The sequence below is a fragment of the Hyla sarda genome, chromosome 1, assembly GCF_029499605.1.
Source record: "Hyla sarda isolate aHylSar1 chromosome 1, aHylSar1.hap1, whole genome shotgun sequence".
Lineage (NCBI taxonomy): Eukaryota > Metazoa > Chordata > Amphibia > Anura > Hylidae > Hyla > Hyla sarda.
This window is the reverse complement of record NC_079189.1, coordinates 422,590,289-422,609,008: the sequence shown is the minus strand read 5'-3', so window position 1 is coordinate 422,609,008 and position 18,720 is coordinate 422,590,289. Positions and strand designations below refer to the sequence as shown.

Sequence of the window (18,720 nt, the reverse complement as noted above, 5' to 3'; positions counted from 1 at the left end):
TCAAGATCTCTTTTTTTTTTCTTTAAAGGGAAATTCCAGGCAAAACCCTTTTTAACATATATCAACTGGCTCCGGAAAGTTAAACAGATTTGTAAATTACTTCTATTAAATAATCTTAATCCTTCCAATAGTTATTATCTTCTGAAGTTTTCTGTCTAACTGCTCAATGATGATGTCACATCCCGGGAGCTGTGCATGATGGGAGAATATCCCCATAGGAACTGCACAGCTCCCGGGACGTGAGTCATCAGAAAGCAGTTAGACAGAAAACAACAACTCAACTTCAGAAGCTAATAACTATTGGAAGGATTAAGATTTTTTAATCAAAGTAATTTACAAATCTGTTTAACTTTCCGGAGACAGTTGACATATAAAAAAAGTTTTGGCCTGGAATACCCCTTTAATGTAGTGCTTGCAGCGCCAGCCCATTGACAAGTGGTATACCACTGGCAGATTCCCCTGAAAGAATAAGGAACATCCGAGGTGTGTGTTGAGGAGCAGAATTGCATTGAAATACTGATGGAGCATGTGCCGGCTGCAGCATAAGCTCCTCATTGTACCCTGGGTCCCATCCCAGTGATCATGGTGCGCACCAGGGGTCGGATTCCCTGTGATCAGCTACTTATCCCCTATCCTGTGCATAGGGGATAAGTTATTTTTCGCCAGAGAGCTCCTTTAAAATAAGATTAAAAGCTTTTTTTTTTTTTTAACATTCCCCTCCAATCCTTGCACACTACATATATCTTCTTACCCCATTTACCCTTGTAGCAAGCAGTATTCCTCATTTTTTCTCCATGGAAAAACTTCAAGCAAAATTTTCGTAGTGTGCATGGGCCCTTAGGCTCCTCATGCAGTTGGTAGAGTCTTAAGTTATGTTCACATGTCCGGATTGTCCACTTGGAAAATCTCCATGCAGACATTCCAGAGAGTGCGGACGCCAACATAATATGCTGGCAATGGGGGACTGCACAGGAATGTGCCATCTAATATACGGCTATGCATTCCGTGCGGAGTCTGCAGAAAGAATGAACAGGCATGGAAATTCCGCCATGTGCACAGTCCAGCAGAATCCCATAAAATATAAAGGAATCTGCTGCTCCGGAATCAGGAAATGCGCACTGAAATTCCGGAGGTATGAATATGGCCTTATAATACTCTGCAGTGCTGCTTCTAAGGTAGCATACCTCCATAATGCTGATTCTGGAGCATGATACTATTTTTTGGTTTGTTATAAGAACCAACAAAAATTACCTGTGTGCATTTGAATAAAATTGAAGGCATACAGAGGCACAGTACAGTAGGGCCACTTAGAAGTCTGTGAGTGCCCATTACAGCTTCATACAATTTGTACTAGGGATGTCCCGATACCATTTTTTTAAGACCGAGTACGAGTACCAATACTTTAATTCTAGTACTCGCCGATACCAAGTACGAGTACTTTTATTTTAAAGTGAATCCGACAGCATGGTGACGCGGTTTCTGGCGCTGCTTACCGTGCTGATATGTGGGTCCTTGTTGTGTACAATGGAGGCGGCTGCTGTAGTATGAGCCAAGATTTCTCTCTTCTCCATTGGACAGAACAGGGAATTTGCATTGGCGGCAAAACCGATGTCTCCGGAGCGATTGCGCTGATGTTCATGTGGTGAGCAGCGGTAGAAACCGGGTCACCTGCACTATCTACTTATAAATTCAAGTTAGTGCAGGTGACTCTGCTGTAAGATTGCCTATAATAGTAGGGAGTATCCCCTTTTAGACATTAGCAGGGCCCCCCTCTTTAGACATTAGCAGGGCCCCCCCCCTTTAGACATTAGCAGCCCCCCCCCTTTAGACATTAGCAGCCCCCCCCTTTAGACATTAGCAGGCCCCCCCCCTTTAGACATTAGCAGCCCCCCCCCCCCTTTAGACATTAGCAGGGCCCCCCCCCCCCTTTAGACATTAGCAGGGCCCCCCCCCCTTTAGACATTAGCAGGGCCCCCTTTAGACCGCAGCCCCCACCCTTGTGGACAGATCACCTGCGGCTGTCCTCTGTCGGGTGCTGCCGGTCCACTGCTCCGTACTCCCGTCCGCATCATTGCGTTCTATGGAGGAGCATGTGACATACACGTCACTCTGCTTCCTCCGTAGCGTTACGCTGGGCGCAGGGGAGGAGGATTGACGTGTATGTCACATGCTCCTCAATAGAACGCAATGATGCAGACGGGAGAACGGGGCAGCAGAGCGGCAGTAGGTATAAGACATGGTATCGGGGATTGAATGAGTCCCCGATACCATGGAAATGGCAAGTATCGGCACCGATACCGATACTAGTATCGGTATCGGGACATCCCTAGTTTGTACAAAGCTCTAATACTATGTATTGAGGCCTAATGTATTGTAACTGAGGCCTAATGATTTACATTATTATGGAGCTAATGCAACTAGAACACCACCATAGGTTATAATGACCTAATCCTGTACGAGTACATTCAGGAGCATGTAAAGAAGACTGCAGCATCCACCTGATTCTGGTGTCTATATTGTGCTTTCTCCTGTTTCAGTAATGTGTCAGCTATCTAGTGCTGCTGTAAATATCTTGAGGTATGCTAGTGTTGGCAGAAGCCTGACCGTGCTGTATGTGTGGGATAACATTCTAGCAGTCATGCCCATAATGTCTGACTGGTAGACTGCTAAGATCTTGTTGCTGGGATGTGGCACTTGACTCCAGATGCCTCCCGGAAGGGGTTTGGCCCGGACCCTGTACTGTTCATTATCATCCGCATCAGCCACATATTAATTTGCCTTTAATCCACTTAGAGAGAAAATCAGTAAATTATCTCTCAATTATCCACATGACCTCACGTCTTTATTATTATATAGACAAGCCTTCAGCTTTTACTAAACCCTCTCAGTTCCTGCCATCTATCCCCTGGCATGTTCTTCTACAATGCATATTTACAGAAGGCCATGCTGTGATTTGGCTTCTTTAGTCCCTGACAATGCCAAATGACCAAAACTTTTTCCAAGTGCTGCTCGTGTCCAGCTGAATGTTGAGAATCCCGTAATCGAATCGGCACTGACAGAGACGTAAGTAGCCACAATTTCAAATGGAAACAAAGCCACCTGGTCTCTGTGTGATTCCTGGCGCGTCTTTAGAATTTTGCCAATCCCCTCCACCCCCACAGAGGAAGTGACATCTCCTGGCCGCCATGCTCTGCTCGCTGCTGCTTCATTAACTGCATGCTGTATTTCTATTACATTCGGGACAACAAGAGAAGATTGTAAGATGTTTCTTCAATTTATTTTTCATTTGTTTCCTTGTTGGAAACAAATAGGCAGCCTGGCTCTGATAATGCGTCATTTGTTATGTGCAGAAAACTGCAGATCTCTACTTGTCTTCAGTGTATAATCTTGGTACTCTTCTTTGCTCTCTAAAAAGAGAATAGGAGTAAAATAGACCAATGAACATATAAACGTGTATATCAGAGTCTCCGTCAGCAGGACAGGAGGGAAAGTAATGAATGTTTTCCGGCAAAGTGACTAAAACCATGATGGAACTTGGCAGACCACATTATAGTTTACTGAGTTTCATTGGGCACCATTGACTTCATCATACAGTTAAAGGGGTATTCCAGGAATTTTTTTATTTGACTAAGCTACAGGGGCTGTAAAGTTAGTGTCATTCATAATATAGTGTCTTTACCTGTGTGTGATGGTTTTCTCACAATTCTTCTGTGATTTTCACTCCAATATTTATTTTTACCAGCATACAAAATGACTGTTGTCTCAGATTTTTCCCAGGTTGCAATGCGGCCGAGACCTGACTCACTAGTCAGCTGATGACACGGAGCCTGCCTGCTTCAATGGGTGGAGGGATCACCTGGTAGGAGAGAGATCAATCTGCAACTAATGCAACAGCTGTAGGCACCCTGATTGAAAACCACAGGTCTTTTGAATGGATGCAGCTCATTTATGTTTCAATGGGTGGGATGGTTGATGTGTGGGAGGGAGAAAAATGCAATTATGGGTGTGGTAGCTTGGGGGGGTAGGGTATATGGGGGTGTAGCTTTGCGGTTACTAAAGGGTGCTTGCTTAACCCTTTCTCTTCGTGACGCCAGGGTGTGGGCTATTCTCTGTATGCTTGTCCTACCGCCACCCTTCCCAAGAGCGATAGGGAGATAAGAAATAATTGATTGTCCACAACCGGAGATTTGCAGAAACTTGTCAGAACTTTTACTGAAGATTTTATGCAATAATGAACAGGAACAGTCCATATAACAAAGTCTATTAAAGCTTAACAAGTGGTTGGGACCTCGTGAGTCTATTGAGTTTAGAAAGGTAATTGTTGTGAAGATCCACTGGATTTAGGGGTTTAGATTCAGTCCAGTAATCACGCTAGCTTTAGCGGGGATTGAAATTTTAACTCGCGGTTTAGTTTCAGGCTGAGGCCGGCAGGCTTCTGGCCTAGCTTGTCTTTGAAAATTGCGGAGATCCGTCCTGCTAGTCCGGCATCCACGAGAGCAGCAACCCAAGAGATCGATCATTGGCTACAGCTCCCTTATATGGGCAGGGGCTGGACTTAAGCTCACTGGTCCATAACAACTGTCAATCTCCTGTACAAGGAGTTATGGGTAATCATCTGACCCAAGGACCTCCAAAGGTCCTCCAACATACCATAGAGGAATTAACATAGTGACATGACCGAAGGTCCTGCGATGCTACCAAGGTAAGTATACTTATATACATTATATTAAATATATACATTTAAACATTATAGAGTTAGAGAAGGAGGCAACTAGGGGCTGTCCCACCTGGGGGACCCTAGCTGAACGTAGTGAATCTGACTTATGGTGGGGACCACCATACAAGGTATGGTATGCAATACGGTACTGGGACACCACATGGGATTTGTAGGCAAAGAAGGAAACTCAAACAGGAAATACCAGTTCACAAAAAGCTAGCCACAGTGTTACTGTAATCTCACAACATAGCCATTTAGCCACAAGACAAGCGCAAATCCTTCCTAAGCATGTCCATTACTGTCTGGCAGGTAAGTACTAAAATCACCTTTTGGTGGAGAACCCCATTTAATTTAGTGGTAACGCTATTGTGAACGTAGGAATAAAAGGGATTTTTTTATTTTTTTTATTATAGCACAAACACTCAACATAATAAGATGTGAAAAAGGTGTATAAGTTTAAAGACTTTCCGAATGCATTGTATGTATTTAACATCACATTTTGATGTAACGTACAGTAAGTTGCCCAACAGCCATGGAATGGGTGGTATGCACAATCTTAAATGCAAACCTGCTTTTAACAATAATGGGTTTCAGAGCCTTGATGATGATGATGATGATGATAATAGAGCTGCCTTATGAGTTTCATTGAGAATTGTACAAGCAACCTAGAGCAGTGTTCATAGCAAGGAGCACAATAATATCCAGCTTTCAGTGAAGTTTCTCACATTTCCCAAAACTCATACAAGTCATATCACTAGTTTTGTATTGTTTCATCTTTGTCTTCATAGTCATTTGTTTTCTTAAACACTAGGTGCGGCATCAGGAATTGGTAAAGAGACAGCCATTGCCCTGGCAAGGCGTGGTGCCCGTGTTCATATCACTAGTCAAGATGACCAGAAAGGGGAATCTGCCCTTCGAGACATCAAAAGAGAAAGTGCAAGCATGAACGTCCGATTCTGGAGCCTAAATCTGGCAAATCTGCAAAGCATCCGCAATTTCTGTAAGGAGTTTCTGAAGAATGAAAGCCGTCTCGACATTCTTATCAACAATGATGGTGAGTGAGATAGTATGGATTGGGCACATCCAAGTGAACAGCCAGAAGCGTTTACAACAGGATGATACGTCTGCCAATCACAGACATCAGTGCCCAAGCAGTGGACATTGGGACAAGGTTCAATTATGCAAAACTCGCCCCATTCCAGTCTGATCTGTAGGCTTATACTGTATGGGCAGTTTACTGTCAATGCAGTATAAGTGACTCTTTCTAAAACATTGGTCCTTTGCATATGGCATTCAGGAGATCCACTGTTGTTCTTCTTTGATCCAAAGGAGAATTTGGATCCCAAAATAAGGAAAAGGGCAACATTCCCTAACATTTTCCTTGTAATTGTTTGCTCACTGAAATCTGATTGTTGGATAACAGAAGATATAAAGTAGAGCAGACTAAAAGGGATGTGCAAGTGGCCTACATGTTTACAACCCAGTCAGAGTATAGGAAAATAATATTTATTGTATTAAATATGGGCACAATGCTGCTTCTTTCAATAGCACCACTGCAATGGTAGGTGTATAGTTAAAGAAGCAAGCCTATAAAAAATATGTATATAGTGATAAAGGCTCTTGTGTATACATTGACCCAGATTTATCAAACTGTGTGAGAGAAAAAGTGGAGTGATTTTCCCGCAGCAACCAATCACAGCTCAGCTTTCACTTTACCTCAGCTCGTTAGCTGAGCTGTGATTGGTTGCTGAGGGAAAATCTCTCCACTTTTTCTTTCACACAGTTTGATTAATCTGGGCTATTGTGTATATCTATTTTAGATGATGTGCCAAGCATGGGTTGTCTGCCATTATGATTACTATTTCTCTTCATATATGATTTCCTAATGCAGCCTACATTTCTAAGGTTGCCACCCAGCCGGTATTTGAATGCCTCTGCCAGTAATTTTGTAGTCAAAATATGCAAAAGCTGGTGTTTTTTTTTTAAGGAAAGAGCCCCTGGCTACTGTGGACAGAATCAAATGGCCCTGGCACTGCAAAAGAGTATGGCAGGGGGGAGAAACAATTGAAATGGTTATGGCACAAGGGGATCGGTGGAAAGGGGGAAGAATCAGTTGGAATCGTTAAGATATGGGGTTCAGAGGGGGGGGGTTCAATTAAAGTTAGTAAAAGTGTATGGCACAGGGGGGAAATCAATTGGAATGATTATTGCAAAGGGGAATCAAAAGGGGGGGATTAATGTGATGTCACCCATATATAATTAATTATGCAAATTGGAATGGCAGGTATTTTTTGGCAAGAAAGGTGGCAACCCTATACATTTCCCATGATGCCTCTGCACAGACAGAAGGGGCTGAGTGTCATCACTGCACTTGCTCTGAGTCTTAAGTGCAGTAAGTTAGAGGAGTCGCACTGTAGAGTATCATGAATTACTACTGCAGTCTGTTTCCTTTTGCCCCTATTACTGTAGCTCTCACACATAGGAGAGTAGTGTCAGAATCTGCTGACTCAGAGGCAGCAGTGGGATCAAGTAAGGTGTATAACTTTTATTAGTTTATCACAGATGGGTGTATGAAGGTGTTGGTATTTCCCTGGAATTTGCTGCCCTGTAGCAAAATGCAATTAATCTGCGTCCGTATCCCAAATGTCCACTAGATGGAGCTAAAGGATTTGTTGACAGAGATCCCATGCTTGTGATAATGTGCTGCAGGTACCATAACATACTAGGACACATTAATAAGACGTTTATAATGTATTTGTGATTTGCCGTTTTGAGCAATACATGTGAATATTCTCAAAAAAAAAAAAAGCATCAATTTAAAACATGTCCCGTCACTTCAATACTGCTGTGAGTACAGTCAGGAATAGTAACTATACATACTTGGTAAAGTGCTGCTTTGCATTGTATAAGATTATGATAGTAAGTAACGCAGTAATGTCAGTTTCCTTCTGTGTCATGGAAAGGCGTTGCTCAGTTTCATGTAAACAATATATGAAAAGTTGTGCAAAATGCCCAGCATACATAAAGGTTAAAAAGCATTTTTTTTCAAGAACACTGTTTGCTGTATCAGTGTAATAATATCATCAACTAGACTTAAGACAATGGTAGCAAACTCTCAGCTCTTGTATTAGTATTAGGTCCTTGCAAACTTCTGGATGAAAACGTGTTACACTAAAAAAAAACTGCACAAAGGATGCGGTCTATCGCAAGCCCTTCTCCGACAGGAGAGAGCCCCCCCCCCATCAAACCCTTTTCCTCCGGACCTAAAGGTACCTGCGAGGTTCCAGGTTCATTGTCCCTTTTCAACGAAACTACTGGGGGACCACAAATGCTCCCGGCATCCCCCTTGGCGCTAGCCAAGGTATCTGTCCGCAGAGCCGTTAACGGTCGGTACCCTGCCCATGCAGGAGTACCCAGGGTTTTTGCATGGAGGTGCGGAACCTAATGGCCACACACACCTCCCCTAGACCGCTATGAGGGACACCCAGAAGGGTTGCCGCATCCTAACAATCCTGTGGACACACAACACGCAAAAAGTGACACAGTGACAAAAAAAAGAAATAAGTGAATGTGCTCAGATATACTGCCCGGACATCCGGCCGGATCTATAAAAAAATTTCTGATCCTAGCCAGAAGGCCGGGAATCAAGAGGTGAGTGCCACAAGGTGAAGAGTTCGTGGTACCAGTGCTTCCACTCAGTGAGCCAGTACACCCAGTGAGTTTCGGCACCTCGGGGTCATCACTCCCCGAGGCACTAAAGTATCTCTACTCTAGACCCTCCCAGCCTCATGGCGAGACCCGGAGGGAACAAGTCACATCGGAGCAGCCGTTGAGCTGATTCCTCAAAACCTGCCCCAGAAACGTATACTGCACTGTGTATATATACAAGACAGATGGCATGTTTGCCTATGCCTCCAATGTATACTTGTAATGGACGCTGCAGACTTAGTGTGAGCAGACCCTTACTGTGTGCTTGAAAACATTTGCAAAAACATATTTTGTTTTGTAGCTACTATTACATGGGGCTAATGTTCTGACTGTCATGTAGGGTTGCCACCTGGCCGGTATTTTATTTTGGCCACCCTGACGGTATTTTTATATAAAAAATACCAGCAATGCAATGGCCGGTATTTATCCAACCAATCCTCCAACTCCCGGAATGTTGCACCATAACCTATTCCAGTGTTTGCCAACCAGAGCGCCTCCAGCTGTTGCAAAACTACAACTCCCAGCATGCCCGAACAGCCAACGGCTGTCCGAGCATGTGGGAGTTGAGGTTTGGCACCAGCTGGAGGCACCCCTGGTTGGGAAACACTGACCTATACTATTATAATCCAACATTCTGGGACTTGTAGTTTTTATGTTTGGGGCAGCTGCTTAGCCACAGGCTGTATCAGGGCATGCTGGGAGTTGTAAGTTAGTAACTCCCAAATATAATAACAAAAAAAAAAAAGTCACATCAAAACAAAAATGGTTCTGTTAAAAACTACAGATCGGGCACAAAAAATGAGCTCACACAAAGGCCCGTTTAAGGAGAAATAACAAAGTTATAGGGGTCACACTAGGACAAACTTTACCCCGCAAATGTGTATCCTGTGATGTTGCGAATGTATAATTTATGATGCAAATTAGCATGGCTGGTATTTTATTTTATTAATTTTTTTGGCAAGAAAGGTGGCACCCCTAGTTGTGTGTCTGTGATGGTGTTTTGTTCTATTGACTATCTTTATTGTAACCGACAGGTGTGCCCGCTGTGTTAGACTGGACGGATAATGGATTCAGTTTGTGCTTCGGAGTCAACCACCTGGGACCTTTCCTCCTCACCAATCTACTACTAGAACAGCTAAAAAGTTGTCCTCCAAGCCGCGTTGTTAACGTCACTTCCAATGTTCATAAATATCAGAAGCTGGACTTCTCCGACTTAAACTACAATGTAGTGCCACTGTTCACCTACTGCCGGAGCAAGCTGGCAAATGTCTACTTTACCCAGGAGATAGCTCGACAGATGGAGAGGCATGGAGTCACTGCATGTGCTGTTCATCCAGGTCAGAAGTGTGTTCCTAATATTGTTAACCAATGTTTCTCAATCAGTGTGTCTCCAACTGTTGCAAAACTACAATTCCCAGCATGGCCAGGCAGCTAACGACTGGGAGTTGTAGTTTTGCAACTGTTGGAGGCGATTTACTAATCTGTTGCCAGTCTCTGTTTTTTTTTTTTTTTTATGTCGCAAGAAATGTATTGTGCCCTGACAGGCAGTATTGCCAAGATGATTACGGAAACATCCAATTAAAGATAGGAAAGTGAGAAGCAAACACACAGAACAGATTGACATATATGGGTCAAAAATAATTAAAAAAAAAGTTGTACAATGTAACATGTTGAAAGGCTGCATTTACACAGCCGTCTGTCTCTGTAAATTCAGACTACATTAGTGCTTGTACTACTACCCCAATTATGGAACAGACTCAGTTCCATGATGTGGGCAGTAGTACAGGGGCTTAGTGATTGATCGCACCAGGTCTCACTTCTGAGACCCGATCCGATCAGAAATTATTAAGCAGTGGAGCGGGCGGCATGCTCCTCTCCAGCAATGTACAGTGTACTTTTACTTTCATTTTTTAAATTCCTCCCCCCCGGCAGGGTTTTCAAATAGAAGCACTGCGGTGGGGAAAGATTTATAGAATCGCTGGGGGGGGGGGGGGGGTATATGTCTGACCCCTGCAGCCCTTCTATATATCTTGCCCCCTGCTGCGCTATCATAAGCCCCCGACAGCACTATGAATGAAAAGTATTCTAACAGCAGCGCATATGGCTGGGAAGACGGCCGGCCCAATGCGCTGCTGAAAGAATACTTTTCTTTCATAGAGCTGCGGTGGCATATGTACATAGAAGCACTGTGGGGGCCAGCTAACGCCATATGTCAGGCCCCCACAGCGCTTCTATAATCGTATGCCTCTACAGCGCTATGAATGGAAAGTGAGGTCTCTCTGGTGTTTGCTGGTCTCAGAAAAGTGATGATGGTACAAGAGCAATAGAGAGAGAATTGTGATGGTTGCCCTCAGGGGGGCTGAGCCAAAACCCATTTGTCAAGCTGCGGGTCATATGTTAAGCTGGTGCCCTCTGGGTAACATGTGATAACATAAACATAACATGTGACATTCATACTAACTATACATTAATACACTGACTACAATTCTATTACAATAAATGACAGTATAGTAACAGCAGGGGAGACACTGCAGGAGAGCCCCAGGGCCTAAGTGTAGTGCAGGACCATGTCCTGTACTGGGACAACACAAGCCCCCCTACTTAATACAAATCTCACTCAAAGCATGTTCTGTTAGAGTTGAGGGTCGAGGTGGCCCTGGGGCCGGATTCAGTCCTGAGGCATTTTCTGCAAACAAATGTCCTTTTCAGGCTGGTAAAACTGATAACATAGCATTCTCTGTAATATTGTCCATACATTCTCTGATTTGTGGTTGCTCAACTGAGAACTGGATTAGTGAAGACTATGACTAGTACTGACAACTTGATTTTAAGGACCTATAGTTATGCATTTGATGACTTGACTATGCATAACAGTGAATTAAACACAACATGACATGCATGTAACATAATACTCATGACTAGACTTAATACTTTATACTAGACATTTGCGTATTGGGTTGCCTGAGGCTTTCTGCCCATTGCCTTGGCTACTGGGGTCCACAGAACACTATATTAAGTTTATTCTAGACACTTTTATGCTAGAAAACAGATATAGATAACATTTTGACATGTCTGTTACCTCATATTGACTACGTGCATTACCTAGTATCAGGAGTACCTTCTGGCCAGTAAAGCACCCTGTGCACAAACACAAGAACATATGACATTAGACATTTGACATATGACATTAAAGTAGACTGTGGAATTTTGAGCTACATTACTACTGTATGTGACTTTAGGGGTACATTTCTTATGGTGTACATTATATGTGGTACACTGCTGTTTATGATATATGATGCTGGTGATGGGGTGACATGTTGCTTTTCCTGAGTGGCTCAGGACAAACCCCTGTAGAGTTATAACCAGTCATCAGAAAAGACTGTACACGGTGACTTCTGGTGTACAACAACTTATATAAATTTTATTCAACCTGATTAAACATAATACAGGGCCATAACATTTCAGTTTACCTCCATAACCACTTTTATAGAACAAAATATATTACTTTAGGTATTTACATGACAGTTCATGTACTTCTCAGTAGTCCATGTACATTAAAGAGTCCATGGATGTGGATCAAGTCAGGGTCCCCTTCCTGACTTGTTTGTGCCTATGTAAAGCAAATACTGAATCTCCTCTACAAAGTAGTCTCTCGGCTGAAGCCGGGCACATGACTTACTAATCTTGGTTGCAGTGAACTTATCTTGACAAGTCTATCAGGCACAATGCTTGAGCGTTGCAATAACCCTGTAACAACAAAAGTGTGCTGCTGCACGACAGTCAGTTAGTGTGGCGACCAAGTCTGGTTAATTCACTGTACACAAATCACTCCCAGTCTCGCCCACTAGGCTGGGCCCTAGGTTGTGAGATGAACCTGGGGTTGCGAGACTGGGCCCCTTGCATGGGGTCAATGTGGATGTGACATGGGACAAGCGGGAGTCAGTAATGGTTGGACTGACTGTAACCACTACTTGCACTGCAGCAGCTTGAGCCACTGAGGGATTACCTCGCCACTGCAGGAGTAAGCAGAGGCACTTTCGTGGGTACCCGCTGGTTAGGCCAAACCTCCTTTACAGCTGGAGTAGGCCTGGGTACATTAGTTGGTGCCCGATGGTCAGGCCAAACCTCCTTGCTCTTAGAAGTAGGCCTGGGTACATCTGTACAGGAACGTTGACGTAGGTACTTGGGATCCATCGCTGGTGGATCTGGATACTCTTCCTGAACGACTGCTCCCTTGGAACTTGGAGGAAGACCAAAGTGATCTGCATCCCAATCTTCAGAGGGGAAATATGCGAACAGGATCTGGGTAGGATTCTTGGGCCTGGTGACAGCTGCTGCCCATTCCCCTTGCAGGCTTTGCACCGGGGTATATTCCACGATCTCCCCGCTCTTTAGAGAATGCTTTTCTGGGGGAAGATAGTCCCTCTGTACAGCTCTCCTTTTTACTAGGAGGTTGCCTCCGGGATGACAGCCCATGAGGGTGCCAAATCCCCGTACAAGGTCAAATTTCACTGCGGTGGCGCGTCGGCGCTCCAGGGGTGGCTCACCCTCTCGGGAGATTCTCTAATCTGTGGATGTACAGGGCCTCTAGTTGCTTAGTGTCCTGTTGCTGCTGCTGCCTTTCTTCAAATGGCAGCTGCTTAGGCCCATACCTCTGTAGCCTTTGGTCCCTCAGTTCCTCCATGATGGTGGCCACCTCTACGTCTCTCCTAGCCCTTTCTGACTGGGCCGGAGGAACTGGGGGAAGGGGCTTACCGGGCAAGGGAAGTAGATGCTCCCGCATGTATCGGATTAGGTCTGGCTTGTTGTCGAACAGCCACTTAGTGAGCGGTGGTGACTGGGGACGTATTTAGGGCTGTTGGGACTGGGCACTGACTCAGGGCTAGAGGTAGAGGAAGGAGTAGAGAGAGCAGCCTCAGCTGGAGTACTCACATCGGACTCCTCCGTCGGGATCTCAGCCCAGAAACCCCAGCTGCGGTGATGAGTCGGCAATCTCACGGGCGACGGCCCTCTTGAAGCTTCCGATGTAACCTCCTTTGGGGTTGTGGCCCACTCTCTGTCGTCCTCAGGCAGAGGCACCTTCAGGCAGGTGTATTTGGCCTCGATGGACAAGCGATGTAAACGCTCCGACAGCTCATAGAACATCGTCGCCGTGGCAATCAGCCAATCCTCCTGTTCCATCTTGGTACTTTTGGCACACGTGGATCGCTGTGACTCCGCCATCTTGCTGCTCACTGCCAGCAATTCCTGTAGACTGAAGAGGTCGGGCTCTGCTTTCCTTTTTTATATTGGTCTCCAACAAGATGGCTGCTAGTGGGAAGGACGTCATCAGCGGGGCCTGGGACCGGAAGCAACTCTGCAGGGCATCCTCTTCATCCGCCCCCCTGGCAACAAGGGGTGGACCTTTCAAGTTCCACTTCGGGCTGGACACTACGACATGATCTCCACACCCGGGGGTGGGATGCTGGCTCTGACTGGAACCTTTTGGCGCGCTTCTCAACCATCAAGTTAGCCTTTGCAGGTATAGCAAACTTTTTCGCGCACAACATGGCCTCCGGCCTAACTTTGCACATGGTTGATTTGACTTGACTTAGTGGTTAAGGCGCACACCCATATCCTGTTCGTGATGCCAAAGTTGTGGTGACCCACGTGATTGCGGGACCATGTGGTGTAGCGGTGTAGGTGGATGGGGCAAGTTGGTATTAACCCCAGGGGTAAGGTTTAACGGAGGCTTTACTGAGGTCAGATAGGAGTTATTATCTTCGCAGCTAGGCCAGAATCCCAGAGAGGTGGCCAGAAACACAGAAGGACCTCGCAGCTTGCTAGGACCAATTACATTTGTAATATACTTTAGATAATTGACTTGATGCTTGACTAGACTGTAGATAGTGACAGCAGACATAGACTTGACTTACTGGAATGACTGTAGATTTGAGGCCTTCCAGGTACTGGACAGATGCGCTGCTGTTAGAATACGGGGAACAATACCCTGAATGGCTCCTCAGTACCAGCCATTCAGGGCTCCTGGCGGGGAATTTAAAAATGAAAGTAAAAGTACACTGTACATTGCTGGGGAGTGGAGCATGCCACCCGCTCGCCTGCTTAATGAGATCTGATCGGATCGGGTCTCAGAAGTGAGACCCGGTGCGATCAATCCCTCAGCCCCTGTACTACTGCCCCCAACATGGAACAGACCCTGTTCCATGATGGGGGTAGGATTCACTCGGTTTTGAGTAATTTCCCAACAGATCCAAGCTGTCGGGTTTTGGTGAAGCAAAAGTCACATGTTTTCCTGTGAGTTTTTCATCATACTCGGAGTATTTTTTCTTTTTTTTTTGTCAGGAACACGCTCCTTTTTCGGCTAACCACGCCCATTTTGACGGGTTTTAAAAACACTCTGAGTGATGGTATTTTTTGTCGGGAAATTGTGTAGCACAAAGCGTTGCATGGGTTATGCGACATAAATTTGGTTGCACACCCTGAAAAAAAGAGTTGGGTTGACATTAGTAAATCAGGGCCAATGTGTCTTGTGTTCCTTAATACATCATTATGCTTATACATGGCAGAATTTCCCTGCGGAATTCCAAAAGGAAATTCTGCAGAGATTCTGCTGCACACAGCAGAATTTCTGTGCCAGATGGCGCGGAAATCCTGATTCTGGCATTCGCTAAAACATTGAACATGTTCAATGTCTTTGTGGATTCCGTAGGTAATGCATTGCCATCTATGAGACGGCACATTTCCGTGCGGTCCTAACGGCCGCTGGTTAGTCAAATGTGAGGAATGTGCGCACCTGTTTTTTGTGCAGAAATTCTGCAAATTTTTCGCCTGTGTGAACACTGCCTTAAAAGGAAACCTTAATACTGCTACAATTGCAATGTATAATAAATGTGTGTAATGCTCTGTTGACAATTTCTCCATGGGGCCCCACGTTCCCACAAGCTTTCCAATACTGTTCACAGTAAGATTGGTGCACCGCGCAATACTTGTCTTCAATAATAACAGTAACCTGACAGACTTCATTTAGGATAGTAAGGTCCATTAGGATCCATCGAAAAACATATCCATCACAGGCACATGGCTATGGTGTTCAGTAAAAGCCACAATGGTTTTGGAATCAGAGCCACTGGTTGCTTACCGACAGAAGACACAGAGCTTCTATCAGTCAGTGACCAACCCCATTGTGTCATTTCCAGTAGTTTGATAATGGTTACATGCTGCATCACGATAATAAATAAAGGGGTTGTCCAGAATAAGAAAACATGGCAATTTCCATACAACTGTGCCATACAGTTTGTTTTGTATTGTAGCTTAAAGGGGTATTCCAGGCAAAAACCCTTTTTTTTTATATATCAACTGGCTCCGGAAAGTTAAACAGATTTGTAAATTACTTCTATTAAAAAATCTTAATCCTTTCAATAGTTATTAGCTTCTGAAGTTTTCTGTCTAACTGCTCAATGATGATGTCACGTCCCGGGAGCTGTGTATGATGGGAAAATATCCCCATAGGAACTGCACAGCTCCCGGGACGTGAGTCATCAGAAAGCAGTTAGACAGAAAAAAACAACTCCACTTCAGAAGCTAATAACTATTGGAAGGATCAAGATTTTTTAATAGAAGTAATTTACAAATCTGTTTAACTTTCCGGAGCCAGTTGATATATAAAAAAGTTTTGGCCTGGAATACCCCTTTAACAGCATCAAGTGACTACAACTGCAATGCCACACACAACCTATGGATAGTGGCAGCACTGTTTATGCTAACAGAGAATTTTATAGGGTTTGTTCACCTCTGCTACCATTTTTCTTGTTTTAGAGGGGTACTCCGGAGAAGAAGAAAACCTTTTCATATCAACTGGTGCCAGATTTATAATTACTTAAACCTTCCAGCTGCTGTATACTACAGAGGAAGTTGTGTAATTCTTTCCAGTCTGACTACAGTGCTCTCTGCTGCCGGAGATGTTTGCTATGGGGATTTGCTTCTACTTTGGACAGTTCCTGACAAGGAGCTTTGTGGTCAGACTGGGAAGAACTACACAACTTCCTCTGTAGTATACAGAAGCTGATAAGTACTGGAAGGATCACACATTTTAAATAGAAGTAATTTACAAATGTGTATAACATTTATGGCACCAGTTGATTGGAATTTGTATTTCTCTCTGGAGTACCCCATGAATGCAGTGTTTCCCAACCTCTGGCTCTGTACCTGTTGTAAAACTACCACTGTCAGCATGATGGACAGCTGGAGAGCCACAGGTTGGGGAACACTGCTCAAATGCATCTGGTAAGTTTAACCTACAACCTAACCCTTACCCAATATGATCAAGAGGAAGGCAAAAACCCTTATGAGGGTGAGGGGACCGGATGCCCCATACCAGGGGGTAAAAATTCTCACTTTAAAAAAGGCAATCAGAATAAATCCCTGATCAGTGTTATCTCTCCACAAATCTAGTAATTATAACTTGGAATATTATATTTTCCAAGAAAAAGCATAACCTCAAAAATATTTTACTATTTCGTGTATACAGAACCAATGTGTTTATAAGGTTACAGACAATGGGGGAGGTTTATCAAAAACCTGTGCAGAGTAAAAGTGGTGCAGTTGCCCATAGCAACCAATCAGTTCGCTGCGTTCTTTTTTGATTGGTTGCTATGGGCAACTGCTCCACTTTTGATAAATGCACTCTTCACAGGTTTTGATAAATCTCCTCTTATATGGTTAGAGAAGCAGAGGACAGATTAAACACAATGTCATACAGAGTTATATAAGGTTGGCAGTGATCATACTAAACCGTGCCCCTTTGTCTTGCAGGCTATGTGACTGGTGACTGGACCTCCCAATTTTCAATTCTCTTCCGCATAGTGATGTATGTTATCACATCCCTGTTCTTCATTTCATGTGACGCGGCAGCTCAGACGGTCATATACTGTGCTATATCCGATGACATTCTCCGGCATAATGGCGGCTATTTCTCAGACTGTAAGCCCCGCAATTTGCGCCCTTATGTGCAAGATGCTGGCATAGCCAAAAAGCTTTGGGAGGCCAGTGAAGCCATGGTTGGACTTAATTCCTCTGCAAGAGAACATCTAACAAGAACAAAATAGTTTTTTAAAATTAATTTTTCTTTATGCAGCAGTGTATTTTTCCGATCAGCTTTTTTTTTTTTTGGGGCTTTCAAAGGACCATTGGGAACTGATCCAGATGAACTTCTATCCATTCTACAGTGCTATCTGAAGCATTACAGTTGTCTTTAATAAGTGTAGCAGAGAACATCCTTCATATAGTTATTTGGACACAGCTGTATCCTGTGTATATGCTTGGGCTTTGTCTTAAATTATGAATATTTATTGCTTTTCAGTCTCAGAGAATTATTCATTGGTTTGTGAATCTTAAAGGAGATGTCTGGTATGTACTATTCCTATTCCATCCTGCCCAGGCAGCAAAAAAAGAGAAAACAAACTTTCACTTATCTTCCTACATTCCCCCGGAGCCCTGCAACAGCTGATGGGTCGGCCGGGCTGTCTGCTTCCTACTTTTTTTTGCAGCCTGGGCAGGATGGAATAGGAATAGTGTGTACCGGACATCTCCTTTAACTGAAGTGATATTAATATAGACTGTGAAACACTCCCGGAAACATTAACGTGGTATTGAAGTTTTTAAGGGATTGTTCACACTGCTGGCATGCTAAAGGGAGCTCCATCAGTCGGTCCGTCAGAAGCAAAGAAGTCCATATCCTATTTTTTATTTTCCTTTCCATTCAACTCCTGTAAAATACTGGACACCCAACAAACCCCATTCAAGTCAATAGGATTCGTTGGGACCCAGCGGTGTCACTTGTGCTTGAATAAAACCAAGTCATACGGACCCTGAACGGCCCAACGGCAGTGTGAACCAAGCCTTATATGAAGTCAATATGTCAAAATATTTTATATACATTAGGCATTACATTTACTGATTCCTGTCTGCTGCAGCAGTGTGAATATTGTGCTTGCTCTGGGGTTAACATAGTATTGTCAGTAGACTTTTCAGCCTGGACTTCCTGCCATGTGACTTTTAAAAAAGGGTTCAGGTCACATGTCAGGTAATCCATGCACTGAGCAGGCTTTTCTCTGCACATTAAAGGGCTACGCCACTGGAAAAAAAAAATATATATATTTAATTTTTTCACTTTTTTTCAAATCGACTGGTGCCAGAAATTTTAACAGATTTGTAAATTACTTTTATTAAAAAAATCTTAATCCTTCCAGTACTTATCAGCTGCTGTCTACTACATAGGAAGTTGTGTAGTTCTTTTC

At 44.0% G+C, this 18,720-nt stretch overlaps 1 protein-coding gene across 3 annotated transcripts in view; it reads left to right on the top strand.

The window, feature by feature from the left end:
• Window positions 1-17,777, top strand: part of LOC130281814 (retinol dehydrogenase 12-like) — a 73,880-nt gene extending 56,103 nt beyond the window's left edge. For all 3 annotated transcript variants that reach the window (XM_056529488.1, XM_056529469.1, XM_056529478.1), the window contains exons 3-5: window positions 5,529-5,771; window positions 9,460-9,762; window positions 17,237-17,777. In XM_056529488.1, coding sequence (XP_056385463.1) covers window positions 5,529-5,771; window positions 9,460-9,762; window positions 17,237-17,529 — 839 coding nt within the window. In that variant the 3' untranslated portion in view covers window positions 17,530-17,777. The remainder of the gene's footprint in view (window positions 1-5,528; window positions 5,772-9,459; window positions 9,763-17,236) is intronic.
• Window positions 17,778-18,720: the final 943 nt, after the last annotated feature.